The sequence below is a fragment of the Lissotriton vulgaris genome, chromosome 2_1, assembly GCF_964263255.1.
Source record: "Lissotriton vulgaris chromosome 2_1, aLisVul1.2, whole genome shotgun sequence".
Taxonomy (NCBI): Eukaryota; Metazoa; Chordata; class Amphibia; order Caudata; family Salamandridae; genus Lissotriton; species Lissotriton vulgaris.
The window spans coordinates 394,547,923-394,564,959 of NC_141687.1; the positions used below are offsets into that span (position 1 = coordinate 394,547,923).

General features: G+C 42.7%; 1 protein-coding gene across 1 annotated transcript in view; it reads right to left on the minus strand.

Annotated features, from left to right (window-relative positions):
• The window catches only part of MPP4 (MAGUK p55 scaffold protein 4), a 296,409-nt gene that overhangs the window by 154,393 nt on the left and 124,979 nt on the right, over positions 1 to 17,037 (minus strand). The window contains exons 8-10 of the mRNA XM_086958555.1: positions 15,774 to 15,859; positions 13,926 to 13,997; positions 9,292 to 9,488 (exon numbers count right to left, since the gene is read on the minus strand). Of these exons, the coding sequence (XP_086814681.1) occupies positions 9,292 to 9,488; positions 13,926 to 13,997; positions 15,774 to 15,859 (355 nt within the window). The remainder of the gene's footprint in view (positions 1 to 9,291; positions 9,489 to 13,925; positions 13,998 to 15,773; positions 15,860 to 17,037) is intronic.

A 17,037-nucleotide genomic window follows, 5' to 3' on the forward strand; every position in this document is an offset into this window, starting at 1 on the left:
GCATTATGTCTAGCATAGGTTTTGCACTGAAACCACAATATCCATCAACTACAAAATCCTATGCTTAGGAAAACCTTAAAATGTTTACTGTACTGTATTTATGCTGTACTGTATTATACATGCATTCTTGGAAAGCCTCAAGAAGGCGTCAGCTTCTGTCTTAAATCTAGGTCTACCTTTGTTAGTAGGTAGGGCTTTACATCAAAACCCATGGATGGTTGCTTGGGGACTTGCTCCCACATCTCATCTGTGAAATACCCTCTTGACACAAATTAATGCAAAGTGCAATTGAATATAACACTTGTTTGAGAAGAAGTACGTTATTATGTTTTTACAGTATTTCATAATAGCGATTTGCAACTACAGGCAGGTCATGTTAACTGTTTACAATGTCAAAATGCCCACAATCATAATGTTGAGCACTGTTGCACTTTACATACGATGCTTTATTTTAGCTCTGTTTACAAAACTCAGGATATAAAAATCAGTTAATGTTTGCACATTGTCTTGTACACTTTTTACTCTGAACCTTTGCACAATTGTTTGAAGTTAAGTGCGTTTTTAAATGTCTTTATGCTATTTTATATGAAGAATAAATTATATTTAAATTCATGTTTCGTGCTCGACATTTCATTTTTTGGTGTTCTCTGTAGGAATGTCTGATTTATGACTGGGTATCCTGGTGCTCCATAAAGTAATCATTTATTATGCTTTAAAACTTAATACAATCTAATATGTAATGAAAAGTGTGTTGAAAAATGCTTTGCTTTGGCCTTTCTGACTCCCAAATTTTATTGGGGGGGGACAAGTTCAACCCCCCAAACTCCCCCTAGTCGTGGTTGCTCACTGCGCTTGCTTGCTACACACCATGTGGGGGGCTGGTCTCACTTTTACTTTGTTCTCTCTGATTCACTAATTGTGTCTATTTTTGGTGCTCTCTGAAATAATGTCTATGGGTACATATGACTGAGTGAGTAACCTGGTGCTCTTTAAGGTCATCATCTACTATTTACTGTGCTTTGAAAGCTGATACAATTGAATATGCAATGAAAAATGAGCTTTAAAATTCACCATTTTGGTCTGTTGTTTTCCAAAGTTTTCTTGAGGGGAGAACCCCCCCCAAAGCTCTCGAGTAGCGGTCGGGCTCGCTCGCTGCGCTCGATCGCTACTCGTCGGACAAGGGTTTGGTCAGCCAAAATTTGCCAGGGCTGCTTTCAGTTCACAATCCGGCCCTGCATAGATTTGACCCACTGCAGAACCCCGCATGCACATCGCCCTCGTGAAGTTTCAAATCAATGTGTTGAGAGAGCTTTTGCCAGTGTTTAGCAGTTTATCTGTAAGGCATTCATATATGGTTCATTAGTTCTGCATGCTTCAGTCCCAGCCAGAGCTGACGCCTCCCCTCACGTCCTCACCGGAATACTGGAAATGGCGCAGAGCTGACGAGAATGCTCTGACAATAGGAGAGAAGCATACATGTGAAGTCAAAGAGAGGCTGCCAGTACAAAGTTAATCTCGCTTTTGCAGTTTTAAAGTTGCAAATTGAGAGGTGGACCCAGAAATAAGTAGTGCCCAGTTGACCCATCTGGCCGCCCTATTTTAGGCAGCATTTAGGTAATGGCTCCATTTGCCTGACATAGGCAAATGAGGTACATGTCGGGCTGACAGAGAGTTAAGAATGATTGGACTGCACCGGATGCTAATGAGTGAAAAAGACACTTTGTGTACTAGTCAACAGAAAGTGGCGGGAAGGTCCCGATCACTAAGCATGGGCGGAAAATCCGTTACGCTCGCGGATTTTGCGGATTTTCGGTAAATTCGCAATCCGCGAGATTCGCGAATTTCCCGCAAAATCCGCAAATCCGCGAGCAGCGGATTTTATGGCTTGCTCGCACTGTTCGCGTGAGTTCGCGGCTTCCCAGTTCAACTTCGCGCCCCGCGAATAAGCGCTAAATTGCAGAAATACGATCTTAGCAAAACTGAAACTACTTACCAGGTTCAAAAGTTCAAGCTCATCATTAGTAGCCATTTCCTGTAGTGCTTCCTGAGGGGCCCCTCCAGAGTTCAGTTGCCTACTTGCAACTATTATGTGACCCTGCTCTGACCCTCAGAATAGTTACACAAAGGTCCTGAATTACAGCTAAGGCAGACAAGCAGGAGCCAGGCTGGAAGTTCAAATCCAGTGACACATTAATCAGCCCCTAATTCATTATTGTCAGTTGGGGCAGGGCAGGTGTTGTAACTAATTTTGCAACAATGAAAGCACTTAGCAAGTGCAAAAGATCACTAATCAGGAAGCACTAAGGAAGCAGGTGCCAGCTAAAAAAATATTCTGTGACACATTAATCAGCCCCAAATTTATTCAGGTCACTTGAGGCAGGGAAGGTGTGCTTTGCTTTGCCACAATAATGTACACTGGACAACCAGAGGGTGCTGTGATGAAACAGAGGGTGGCATGGGTGGGCCACAGGGTGGCATGAGTAGTCAGAGAGTGGCAGTGGTGACAGAGAGTGGCAGTGATGAAGAAGAGTGTCTGAAACAGGCTGGACACGTAGAAACAACAAGTTCGCAAAACTTGCGACCCGACAGGTAAGTTCGCATTTGCGAAATTGTACAAAACCCTCGCGAACTGGCAGAAACCCGCGCGAACACAAAAAAAATAAAAATCCGCAAATTCGCGAGAATTCGCGGATTTTGCCGATTGCGAGTTCGCAAATCCGCAAAATTCGCGAACGCGAGATTCGCAAAATTTGCCCATGCTTACCGATCACTCAAAGGGATAACTTCCACCCAATTAGTACTCAGTTGCAGAAAGATTCACTCATATTCTAAAGGTAAAACAGTATCAAATGTCAAGTGAAAAATACTCACAAGGATGGAACACAAACATCCAATGCTACTGGCTAAATATTGTGCAGGAGCCGTACATTAGCGGTGCAACTGTTTCATAGGTGTTATTTGTTATGTTATTATCATGTACTTATAAAGCGCACGGTCACCCCAGAGTATCATAGCGCTACTCCTGCTTAAATTGTTACATCAGACCCAATTAGTACGTTAGTCCAAACAGCCAAGTCTTGAGTGCCTTTCGAAAGCCTAGAAGATTATCACAGCTTCTCATAGTTACCGGAAGAGAATTCCAAAAGATAGGTGCCAGATAAGAAAATCTGCAACCTCCAGCCCGTTTGAATTTTATAATCTGGACAGATAGGAGGTGCAGATAAGATGAACGCAAATTGCGCCGAGAAACATGTTTATTTATCACGGCCTTGATGAATTTTGGGCTGTTACCTTGCAGTGCCTTGAAAGCAAGGCATCCGGTCTTAAAAGCTGCTCATTGCTCCAGGGGAAGCCAGTGGAGTTTGAGCAACAAGGGCCGGGCATAATAGCGTTTTGGCTGTTTGTATATTAATCTGGCTGCCTGGTTTTGCACCATTTGCAGCCGTTTCATTAAATACTGGGGCAGGCAGATATAGAGAGAGTTAACAAAGTCCAGGCGTGAGAGAACCAAAGCTATCATCAGCTGGATCAGCACTGAGGGAGTCAACAGATGTGCAATTTTCCTGATTTTGCGGAGTTGATAGAGACTAGAGGAAATCACTGCGCCCACCTGTCCTTTCAGCGAAAGGTTTGCATCAATAATTACCCCAAGGTACCGACAGGGATGTAACTGGAGGGGAGCCCAGTTCCCTAGGCCAGAAGTGTGGACCTTGCTCTTCCCAGGCAACAGCAATTCCGTCTTGCCCGGGTTGAGTTTCAATTGGTTGCTGTCCTTCCAATGTTGGATATGTAGCATTGTGGTTTGAAATTCCATGACAGCATTAGGACCATCTAGGGGGAAGATCAACTGAAGGTCATCTGCGTAGTTGAAAACGGTGACCTTCCGGTTCCTTAAGGAATAAAGCAGAGGCCTCAAGTAAAGATTGAACAATAATGGTGAGAAGGGATGAACCCTGTGGTACCCCACACGTGGTGGTCATTATTGTGGCGGTAAGGGTGCCCAGACGCACTGCTTGCGTTCTGCCAGTTAAAAAAGATTTAAGCCAATTGTAGGCAGATCCTTGGATGCCTGTCTGTTCCACACGGTTCAACAAAATGTTATGGTCGACCGTGTCGAACGCTGCTGACAAATCCAAGAGTACCAAGGCCTGAGAAAACCCCCTATCAGAATTAGCTCTTAAAGTATCCAGGACGGCCAGGACTACCGCCTCTGTTGAGTGGGCCGGTGGGAAGCCTGCTTGATTTGGCTCCAAATATTCAGTTTGTTCTGCGAAGCTAGATAGGCATCTGGCCACGTGTGCCTCCAAGATTTTAGACAGACAGTGAAGAAGGGATAAAGAGCGGTAATTGGCAGGGATTAGAGGATCTGACCCGGGTTTTTTCAAGAGGGGAACTAGTGTGGCAGCCTTAAAAGCAGGCGGTACTACCCCCTGATTGAGAGATGCATTTAAAAATGGAAGTATGCTGTGTGGCAGTGCTGTGAATATATCTTTCATAATAGCAGGGGGACAACAATCATTCGGAGAGCCTGACTTCACCCGGACAAATAGGTCAGTTAAGATTTTAGGGAATAAGTCAGGAAGAGAAGTCATAGTGACTGGGTTTCTAGAAACATCCTCCTGGCCCACTATGTTAGTCAAAGGCGAGATGCTTGATCTAATAGTTGCGATTTTTTCCACAAAATAATTGTTTAAGCCGTCACACATCTCTTGCGTTGGGGTATGACTTGGAAGTATTCTCTCGTCACTACTAATCTCACCAACAATTTTGAATATTTCCTTAGTTCTGTTATTTGCATTAAGAATTCTTGCTTCGAAATAAGCTGCTTTAGCCGTTAGTATTGCTTTTTTGTATTCTGTGCGAGCCGACAGAAACTTATATCTGTCTGGGGTGAGATATCCATGTCTCCATTTCCTTTCTAATTGTCGAACCGAAAATTTTTGTGTCTTCAAATCGGCTGTGTACCATTTGTGAGCATCTTGATGTCTGGTTCGAGAGAATGGGATCAAGGGGGCGTGCTCATCACTAGCCGATTTCAGCCATCCCGCAATGGCAGATTCCATGACATCAATGTTTAAATTAAAGGTAGGAAGAGAACCGGCCAGAGTCTGAATAAACTCTTGAGTATCGAGAGTTCTCCACTTTCTTTTTAGGCCTCCCTCGACCTTTGGGGGTTTCTGCCTATTGCAAAGACTGAGCGTTAAGTCGATCAGGTGGTGGTCAGACCATATTCAAGGAGATATCAAGGGTATTGATATTGACAAGTTATGGGACCAAATATGGTGCAGTATATGTCCTTTAATGAGCGTAGGGGATGATACCATCTGCGTTAAGTTCAAGTTGGAAAGTAATTCAAACAATTCTGCTGCTTGCGGTCCGCCATGAACGTCGTAGGCCCAATAATTGAAATCCCCAATAAGCAAAACCCTGGAATGATTAGTCAAAAGGTTGGCCATTTGTTCGCTAAGTAAGAGCGGGAAAGACGGCATGGACTTAGGGGGTTGGTAAATCAACACTAATGCGATAGTTCCCGCAGTAGAATCTAGGGATACTACCATGTTCTCCACATCAGGTAATTTCAGGGAGGACTTTAAGGTGCTATTACATTTCTTGTGAATAATAGCCGCCACGCCCCCACCCGGCTTCCCTGGATGCCGGTTGATATTCAAGATATAGTAGTCTGAAGGGAGAGCAGCTAGTATGTCTGGTGCAGACTCCAGAGTTAGCCATGTTTCGGTAAGCAGCAACACATCCGGCTTTTCAATAGAAAGCAACAGAAAAATGTCCAGCTGATGTTTAACTAATGATCTGGTATTGAGATATAGAAAGCGAATGTTCAAGGATATGGGGGGGGGGGGTAAAGCCGCAAGTGGGAGGGACATAGAGGGATGTACTCAGATTCCCTGTTGCATTTCGAATTTGATTCATCCGAATGCGGTTAGCCACATCATGAGGCAGCTGGGTGTGGTGTATTGCCAGGGCTCTTAGTTCCTGGGCCGAATAAGATAAGTTTTGACCAGGGGTGTGGCCCCTGGGCCAGGTTGGGCGCAGACGGGCTTGCCTTAGGTGCGCCTTCGGCGCGCCATCGGGGCGCCCGCTGTGCGTTCTACTCAGACACATTTGAGTAGGATGTGTCTAGTGCCGAGGAGATGCGTAAACGACTGGACCGCTGACCGCACCAAGCGCGTGTCACGTCCAAGATGGCCGCTACCCAACTGCAATTAAGGTCAGGAGTGGTGCGGAGCCGTGGCATGGGAGGACAAGCCCCGAGAGATGCCATTGACAAAGCGGTAATTCAATTTTATTAAAAGGTTCCAAGAGCACGATCATTCAAAGCAAAATATCAGACACTCCCCCCCAAATTGCCTTCAGGTACACGAAGTAAAACAATAACAAGTACGAGTAGTTTTAAAAATCAAGGCAGACTAAAAGGCCAGAAGCTGACAGGAGCAGCGCTCTGCAGCAATGGGCTCGGTTCCCCATCATTACAGTTTATTTCATGCAGACGTTTTCAGGCACAGTCAAGGCACTGACAAAAGGAAACACAGGGTCTGTAATTCTGCATGTCAGGATACACATCCCCTGTTATGCATTACTAGCAGCAGGTGCAGAATGGCGCAGGCTGAATGATCCTTAGAATGCTTAGAGAGTGATACCTTATCTTCGGCTTTACCATACAGTGCTGTAACTGTAAATGGGGATGACTATCAGCTCTTTTACTGTTGCAGATTTTTAATTATAGTTTGTACGGGAGGGAAGTGTCATATGAGAGGAGTTTTCCTAATTTGAAATAAACGTCTGGTTTTCTCGATATCCATGCAATGTGCAGCTGCACTGGGGGTTTCACCAAAGCAGACGCCATAATATTAAGAGAAACATGCCCGCCTTCACGCACATGCACCCCAAAATATTGTGGTTGTGTTCCTTTGGTGGGATTGTGGTTACAACCATGACCCTTAATCAACATGGATCTTTACTATAAAGTCTTGTCTCATAAATTAAAGCAAAGTGCTCAGACTGTATGTCAGGGATTCTGGCTCATGGGTTGGTAATGGCTAGGAATGAAGAATACCCTTTTGGAAAAGGCAATGCCCGTTGCACAGGATTATTAGTTGAACATTAGAAAGCAAGGGATTTCATTAGAGTCAAGCTAGCAAAAGGATGTTGGCACTATCCCATTTCCTATTCCTATTTAAATAATCCTATTTCCATACTTCATTAAAAAGCAAAGCCTTATTTCAGCTCACATCACTAGAGGCACGGCCATTCAACAAGTTTCCAAATTATCTTTCAATTCTTTTTTATTGATTTTGGTTTTAAAACAATCCTCAGCAATCACACCGTTGTTCATTTGAGTTGAATGTGCATTAAAACCATTATTAAGTCATGTTTCTCACCAGTCCTTCACAAAATCCATTTTGACTGTCACCTTAGGTGCATATTTCAAATCAGTAACATTTGATCAAAATCACTGTTTTGTAAGCAAAACGTCCAATCACACAAACTACATTTTTAAAACTCTTTCAGCAAAACCTTTCCACTACTACATTGTATTTTCCTCTGCTGCAGTAGCCACTAAATGCCCTCTCACATCTCGGCTACTGTAACATCCTGTACCGCAGCTATCTTAATGGCCAACATCCTTTAATGCTCTGACCATGTTAGATCAAACTGGGGGTGCTCCCTATAGCTCAGTAGATCAACTTCCAGACCTCTTCACAATGCAAGCCCGCTCATTAAAAATTATTTAAAGACAAACCTTTCCAGACAATCTGTGGTCTGTGGACTATGGAAACGCCTTATAACTGGGCTCTCCAAAACTGGTGATCAATAAACTCCAACATGTCCAGAACGCAGCAGCCAGGCTGCTTACTGGCACTAAACTTAGATGCTCTGCAAAACCCACCCTCAATTCACTACACTGGCTGACAATCCAGGAAAAAATCACCTTTAAACCCCTCTGTATCACCCACAAAATCCTTCACGGCAAGGGCCCCCCTATCTTGAGATCCCTCGTCAAACCAGATAAAGCCAATAGACAGCTGAGACCCAACATCCTCTCCTTGGCTAGCGTCCCCAGAATCAAAAGAGCACGGTCAGGGGGTCGTCTCTTCTCATACAATGCCCCTAAATTATGGAATGCTCTACCTCTCAACATCCGGAAGGAAACTAATCTATTAGTCTTCCGTAAGCTATTGAAAATCTGGCTGTTCCCCTGAATCACCCGCCCTGGATCTAGTCTGACGAGTCACAGCTCTGGGACGCCCACGGGTAGCTGTGCACTTTAGAAATCCAAATCAAATTCAAATTCAAATTCCTGACCCATGTTGCCTGTGTGTATTAGAATATTCACAGCTGCCAAATCCTGTGTTTATGGGGCTCCTTAATTTGGAATTTCGTGACCTAATCAACACCAGTGTATCGTACACTCAATTTCATAAGCAAGTAAACATTCATTTATTATATAAGTCTTCTTCTAACCCCTAACCCTGTTGCCCACTGGTCATATGCCATATACCAGGTGCCAATGTGTATTGTCAACCATCTACATCTATTCCATAGCCACCTTTTCATAAAGTTTACATCCTGGGGCTAAGTTTGTTTTTTATAAATCTAATATTGCACTGTCCCTAATAGTTCAGGCTTTCTACTACTGGTTGATAAATGTCAACAATATTCAGGATTAGTAGTCATATTTCAAAGATCAGGAGTTGTTGCTCGAAATAAAATCCACTGGTATTTCCTCCTACTGCAGTGACAGGAAGTCCATGAAATGAATTGAAGCTTTCATTTCAGCTTACTGCATCGCATTAACAGGTCATGTGTTTCATCTCACACAATCCCTAGGCAATGAAATACTGACCCTAGAAGCTAAACACAGATGTGCACACATTCCAGTGTTCTGATTCCTGGAAAACAAGCCTTGACTTGCAACCAACAGAGTCGTTTAAAGCATGGGCACAGTAGGCAATTGCCCAGGTAAGGTAAACTTTCTATTACACCTCTTCTATTTCTCTATCACATCTTTACCCAGTTTGATCTTAAGGATTTGGGGGCACTGAACAAGACAGATTTCAGCTGCTTTTGTGCTATCCTGTTTCATGTGGACTGGACTTAAAATAGCGAGAACTATGTAGTACAATTCATAGTTTTTCTGAACAGAGTTCCTCAAAATATGTCTTGCTCAGGGCCCCAATAATCCTTAAAATGACACTGGCAACCAATGGTGTGTAAGAGAGAACTTAGTGATCTGTTGCAAAGCTGAGTGATGGCATGGACGAATGTTCTTACCTCTTTAGGAGGTGGTTTGATGGTATAAGCCCGGCACAGACGCTGAAGTCGGAAACCTTCCTTGCCTGCCACCATAAGGCGTCATTCTGGTCAACAATTTGCAGGATGTCCCCCTTCTTGAAGGGCAGGCCAGCATCTGCACAGGGGATAGAAGGGTCCTGTTGAGGGCAGTAATCTGCCATTGCTCGGACGTAGACCTGATGCACGCAAAGAGGGTGGAAAGCGTTTAATGTACAAGTAGCAGTTTAAGTGTTGACATATTGCTTCTGGTCAATTTTCTTGTCTTCAACACACCAAAGTCTGCAGTTCAAACAAAGAAAATCTGCTAAAAAGTGTTTCTTTCTTTTCCTAAAGTTGCAAAAGGACATTCTACATTTCAGAATAGTGACTTGGGATCAGAGCATAAGGAAAGCCAAAGTTAAAGGGTCCTTTTGAGCAAGATGTGAAGTCATATCTGAATCATTTCAAAAATAATCATCACCAAAACTTAGAAAAGCAAAAAAAAAACAGATGAAATAAAAAAGGCAAGCTATCCACAGCGTGTAAAGATGAAGGCACGATAGTTGATTACAACTAATTTGCATCAAGGTACCTCAAAATACAGCAAATGAAAACCTAATAACATAAATTAAAATATCAGTTAGTCCTCCAGAAAAGCAAAAAAAAAGGGCATCATCAACAGTGCCTAATTTGTGCAGGTGGAGAGAAGCGGCACTTATTTGTGGGGACTTGGACTTATCTTTTATCGTCATATTTGTCCCAGAGCAAGAGGAAGAAAGGAAGATGAAAGAAGGAGAAAGATAAATATACGAACATGGTGACAAGAGTAGGAGGCAGAGATTAAAAGAACATGCTTAGTAGCTAGGGAGTGGAAGGTGTTGGAATAAAGAGGCATGAGGTAGATTTAAAACTAGGCAACAGGTATTTTGATAAATGGATACAATTACTTATGGAGAACCTTCATTTTCATATGGGTATAACCCCCAGCCAGGATGAAGGTTCGTTTTAGTCACCACTTTGCAAGTTTCACAGGTTAACATATGCCACCCCATAGTTATCTTGTAATACAACATTTGTATCCCAATGCACTTTTAATCCTAACTATTTGACCAAATCCTCCCCTTCATTGCTGACGGAACTCCAGCCCCTATTGTAATTGCTATGAATGGGAAGATAGGACCTTATTCCTGTTGATTCAAACCCTGGAAATTCCACTAAACGAAGGACCTCACACAAAATGGGGGATAGGTTGACCTCTAGATATTCAACGTAAAGAAAGATATCATTAGCATAGCGAGAAATCACAATACGCTTCCCAGAGAACCATAGGTCCCTTTGCAAATGGTACTCACGTATAACACATGCAAGAGATCCAATCGCCGGGACAAACAGCAGTGGCAATAATAGGCATCTCTGTTGGTGGCCTGCATTATCTCCAATAGCTGAGACATCACCCCATTTGAATATAGAATGTTACTACGCATGCTATTACATTGCGCTCTATTAAAACGCGGTTATTACAACAACCGTGTTGTTAGAACGTGATACCTTTACATCGTACATCGCAAGACATTCGAACGACTTGCTGTAGGGGGCGCGCTGGACTTAGGAATAGTATTATTTACTATTCCTACTCCAGTTTGCACAACAGCAGGGAAGGTGTTGGATTTCATATCCAATACCTTAGCACCCCCAACAGCAATTTATTCTAATGACTTGCGATGTAAAGGTATTGCGTACTAACAAAGCAGTCGTTGTATCAACCGCGTTGTAAAGCACTGCGATGTAATAGCAGCATTGTAAACGCTGCCGCCCCTTCCCCCATTCTTCCAAAACCTGGTTGCGGGACCCTTTTTTTATATCTCTGTATGTAATTTTGTTTTATGTATTTGGGCCTACAAGTTGTGTGCAGGAACTGTGTGCAGTATGAACAGCGTCATATGCAAGCACATTTTGCATGCAACACACAACAGTGCTTTCCTATGCAGTGTGAGGTCATTCTGTGTAGATAAGTAGAATATTTACCAATGTTTGTACATAGGTTCACTTGAGAAGCAGTTCTCTCCTGGGATTCATGGTGACTGCATGCTGGCAGAGCTGTAGCTAAACTTCCTACAATAATTGCATATACAAAACCAATGTATTTTGAACACCTAGGAGGATGCATTGTAATCGTTGTGAAATGCCGCGACTCGGGCACAGTAGCCATTTATTATGAAGCGAATATGCGACCGTTGGAATCTTTGAAATTGTGAAGAGAGATTAAAGATATCGCCCTGATGAAGTTCTTTGTAGGAACGAAACGCGTGGCTGCATCATGAAACTTGTATGAATAAATAAGAACACAAGAAAACTTGAAATCTGATTTTTACTGGATGGACATTTCTCAATCCATTAATACATTCTGTTTTTGTTACTTATATGAGGTGGTGCAATCCACAGTGGGCAAACAATATCAATGTGCACTGCATGTTTATCCCACCGTTTCAGCGCCCTGCTGCCTTTTGGCTGGGGTACTACTATAGAAATACCACATACAACACATGGAAAGAAGTGAATTGAGAAAAATCCTCTTTGCAGCAAGTAGCCGCACAGTGTGAAACGTGAAGCAGACTATTAGTCACCTCGTCCACAATCTGGTGACCCACCTACAGGCTTTCCACATAGTGGGCCTACACTGCCCTAAGCTAATCAGACCCCCTTGCAGATCTCCCTAGAGATAGCTGACCTGTGCCCTGGGTATTTGAATTGTATAAGACACAGTGTACATCTCTTGCCCATTCATTGCCTCCATCATTTGTGCTCTGCTGAGGGATGTCTAGAAATCACAGACCCGCCTCATGGCATCTGAACAACCTGTTCAGAATCCACATTTTCTTGAGCAGTTGGTATTTGTTTGCTTTTACCCCTTTAGTGAATACCTGGAAAGAATGTTTGTAAACAAACGCTATTTCGTTTTTTTTAAATCCCTGACTTGAATGGTCCTGGCTACCCACCAGCACCCTAAGTTTCAATGCTGAACCCCCTGGAAGCAAAACTATTTCTCTGATGGAAACCTTGCTACTATGAACTGAAGACGCACAGGCTGCACTGGCTGGTGCTTGTATATGTGCTGACCCATAGCCAGGAGAACAAAAAGCAAAGCCCAGCTGACTGAAGAGAGTATATAGCTTGTCCTGCGGGAGAAAGCCACTTAAGAGTAGTGAAGATCTGAATTCTGGAAAAATGAATTAAAAATATCAGCTTTGTAAATGCACTAAGCGCCTGTAACAGAAACACTGCAAATGTGGTCAAACTTCATCATTCTACGCGTGCTGTGCCACCCTAACTTTCTAAGGCCCTTTTACCAGCCGAAGGAAGGCACATTGTTTTTTTCTTTTTCACTGTTAACTCTAAGGTTAGTATTCCATGACTTTTAGCCGGCCACCCGAATTACAGCTTAGCTTTATCATCGCTGTAGCCCTTGTGGTTTAAATACAGGTCAGGAACCTAACCCTAAATCCCAGTGTCTTCATCTCACTGGTATCTGGTGGGTCCTTTGGCACAGCCAGCTGAAGGTTTTGACAGCAACCAACCATTCACAATATATGTGCCCCTAGAATCTGGAATTCGGATGGCACCTACTGAGGCTAGGCTAGTTCCAAGAGCCATAGCTACCTACTTTGGCTGTGACTGTTGAGGCTAATCGGATCATTGACTGTAATATGGACATTGGAACTTGGACCAGGTCACTTGGGCAACACAATACAATACTTTTTCAGTGGTTGGAAATCACAATTTCATTTGGGCAATGAGTTTTGGATGTTGGAAACATATTGTGGCTATGTGATATTTCTAGCAGATTCTAAAGTTACGTCACCAATGCTCACTGGCCTAACTATCCCCATTGTGCTCAGGGTCACTGAGAAACTAGATCATATGCATGACTATAAGACATCATTGATAAGACCCCAAGAGACAAATGATAAACTAAAGTACCCACCAAGGACACTTCTCACTAATCACTGAGTGTCCACGGACTGAGAAATGCTCTCAGGCAAAATTGTCCCATAGGTTCTCTTTGCTTATCAACTCATCAAACCAACAGTGAGAAGAGGCGTATTTATGTAAATGGCTCCTAATTCACTTATTCATCAGGGCATTGTTCCATAAGGGCATTGACAAAATTAAAGCACTCATTTCTGATTGGCTGAAACATGCCACTGGGAGTAGGTGTCGCATAACTAGGTCAAATCAAAAACAGAATGTAATGCATTTTAGCTCAGTCAGAAGAGTGGGAAACAGTCCACATACACAACCTACAATAAAAGTATTAAGTCAAGGGAAAGAACTTCCAAGAACAGCACACCACCCAATCTGAATCGGCCTCATACATGGTTCTAATTTAGGCGTGTGTGTGATCTTTATTTGTAAATTAATACACATAACCATGGCTTTAACTAAGTTGTCATCACTTAAAATAAATGCTTGTCGGTATATAAAGCTTGCAATACACTGTAAATCTGATCCTTTTGTCACCAACAACAGGAACACTGGTAGATGACTTTCTGAAAATCATTCTTACAAACGTTTGAGTGACTTTTTTGACTGACACTTTTAGTGTGATGGTGGAAGAAAGAACAAGTGACACTTACCATTGTTTGGTTGTTAACTGCACGATCAGACACTGGGACCACCTTAAACATGATTGTTCCATGCGATTGAGTCTAAGGAGACACAACAACATCAAGAGGGAACACAGACAGATTAGAACATGATTTTATAAAATTTCAGTAAAACTGTAGGTATGGCCATTAAGAATCAAATCATTGAAGAAAGACATCCAGCTTACTTTATACCACTTAGCAAAGATGTCATGGGCAAGATATCCAGGAGAGGGGCGTGTGATGGCTTCCTGGAAGCAGCAATGATAGAACACATGATGAGCAGTGCCGCAATCAATGCTCATCCGTATCTGATGTACAGCGGCTATACGGATCCTTATTAGTGGGGAAATTACTAATGGCGCTTTTTGTTGGTAAAGCATATCATTATTGCGTTCTTGGACCTCTCTGATTTTGCCTGTTCCAGGGCGAGGCACAGTGTGCTTAACAAGCTTAAATGTTCAATTTTCGCACCTTCATTAATTACTCCCAAACAGGAAAATGAGGGCAGTGTATTATTGCAATTGCTTTAAAAAGCTTAAGCATAACACACTCTAGTGAAGCATAGGCAGAACATCATTTGAGCCGGTGGTTTCAGGTGCTTAGCACCAGCACTTTATTGTCAACACAGGCTCTTATAACAGCCTGACACATGGTTGCGCTGTTTGTAAAATTTTCTGAGGAACACAACATCAGTTATTTAATAAATAAATAAACATTAAAATCACCAATACTTGCCACCCAAAGCTATAAGAATAGCGTGGGCTCTATCCATTAGTCATTTTTTTATGTATATTTAAAGTCTGAATTGCCACATTTGTGGGTGTGTTGGTTAGTTGTGATTGTATTGTTATTGGTAGCGCTGGCAGGGGCAATTGGTGGTGAAAGCTGCAGTACCCTACTGAGGGGGCTCTGGGAACGTATTTTTTTATAAATTAAGTACTGAGCTTAGGAGTATATTCACAAAGACGCCTTGGAGTATGCTCAGTAGTATTATTTAATGTATTCTCACCTGCCGTTATAAATTACCCCAAAACATCCAAAATGGAAATAAAATGGGAATATTCATGCACAATTAACACAAATAAAAAGTACTGTGCCCTTTTTGCATTTTTACAAATGGAGAGCTGGACGTTTCCGAGCTGATTCACAAAGGAGTGTAAGAGTATGTAAAAGAGTAAGCCAGCAGGACGACTTCTGTACTTTTGAATGCTTCTGTGAATAGCCATTGGTTGAAAGTGTATGAAGATCAAGTTCCCTTCTATGTAGCGAAGGGTAGTCAGGGATTGCTACTAGGAGCGCCTTCAGTGATGTGTTTTGAAGGAAAAAGACTAACGTTTTTTAAGGGGAGGGGCAGATGGCTGGAAATCCCAAACAGTCAATGGCATGTTGTTGTAGGGATGTACAACATCCTGTGGGCAATATAGGTATTTGAAAGAGGACAGGGGCGTTGATAGGCAGAAAATCTAGCCATCTATCCAAAGATTTGGCGCTATTTTCACATTTATGGACTCCTGGAAGGATTTTTGGTGCCCTAGGTCAAGAGACATTTTATTGGCTGGCATGTAGGCAACCTTTGCTGATTCTCTTGACAATCAAGCTGCCCCCTGCTCGTGGTGCCCCTATGAAGCAAACTAGTCTTGCCTTGCCCCGAAAACATCTATGAAATTCACCTAGCAGGCTGATGACTGCATTTACGTAAACTGCATGTAGATAATGTACTATTCTTAGTCGAAAAGAGATTTGCAAAAGCATTTGTTGAAAGATGACAACGTTCATATGGCTACCAGAGTCAACTCAGGAATATGCCCAGAAATACAAAATAGATCTTCTAAGTACCAGGATCTGGATGACATTTTCTGGCTCAAGGCCCTCCACTGGAATGCCGTTCACTTCCACCAACTTGTCTCCGGCATAGAGCAATCCTGTAAGAACAGAGGAGAGAGAGGCCTTTATTCAGTTACTCGTAACTTTCAGCCTTAACGTGGGAAAAAAGCAAACAACAGGAGAAAAGGAAGCAAGCTGGAGATCAAAGGGATGATCACCTCAAGCCCCAAGTTGTTACTGTGATGAATGTGTGCTGTTCTGCTTTGTATTTGCTTTTTAAAGTCTGACTCTTAAGACACATCTGATCTTTGATCCATGGTTATTGGAGGCTACTATCAGTACTTTAACACTTTTGTGATGCTGTGTGGATCGTTTATATGTATTTACTGAACCACCATGCTAATCCAAGGCTAAAAGTGGGTTGCTGCACAGGGCGAACGTGGGTGCAGCTGTACTTCAATGAGTGAGGGTGTGGGGTGGATATGCTGAAATTGTGCCTGTTTGTGTGATTCTGTGTTGGTGTTCAAAGCCTGAATATTTACACTTTTCATCAACACAGGAAGGCATCAACACAGGAAGGCAAATGAGAGAAAGAAAGGTCAACGTCGGGAAATTTCTCTATTCCGGGAGACTGTTTAGACGGTGCAACTTTTTGTGGTCAATATTGGAACATTATTTATCTACACTTCAATAAAATAATTGGAGTCAATTCAAAACATGGAAATGTATGGCGTCACACCCCCCCGGGTGACATGCTTCATCATTGGCATTGCTTACCTGCCAAAGCAGTCTCTAATGGCGGGCCAGCTCACTTCTGGGTTTACGGGGAGCCTACATGGAGGAAAGTTGGGGTAGGATCCACAAAAAGTAAAGGCAAATAATCTCGGGAACCTTCACTCAGATAGTGTCTTTTATTTAGTTATGTAGGAAACAAGTTGGTTAAAAACTCAAGCGATGCCTAGGAGTAATAATTACTCCTGAATCTAGTAGTTGGACATGTTTCAGCCAATTGCACCATACAGGGTCTGTGGCTTTCTTCAGGACCAGAGATCCATATTTCCTATATTCCTAGAGCACACATTTTACACTTAGCAAGCATACATTCACAATACACATTGGCATATATCTTCTCTACTGCTAAGTGGAGTTACACTTCATCAAGGTATATTTAGAGGGTCCTGCAATGACATAGGTCCTGTGGAAGGGAAAAAGAATGATTGGGCCAGATCAAAGCAAGAAGAAGAATCATACAAACCAGAAAATTTACTTACGACAG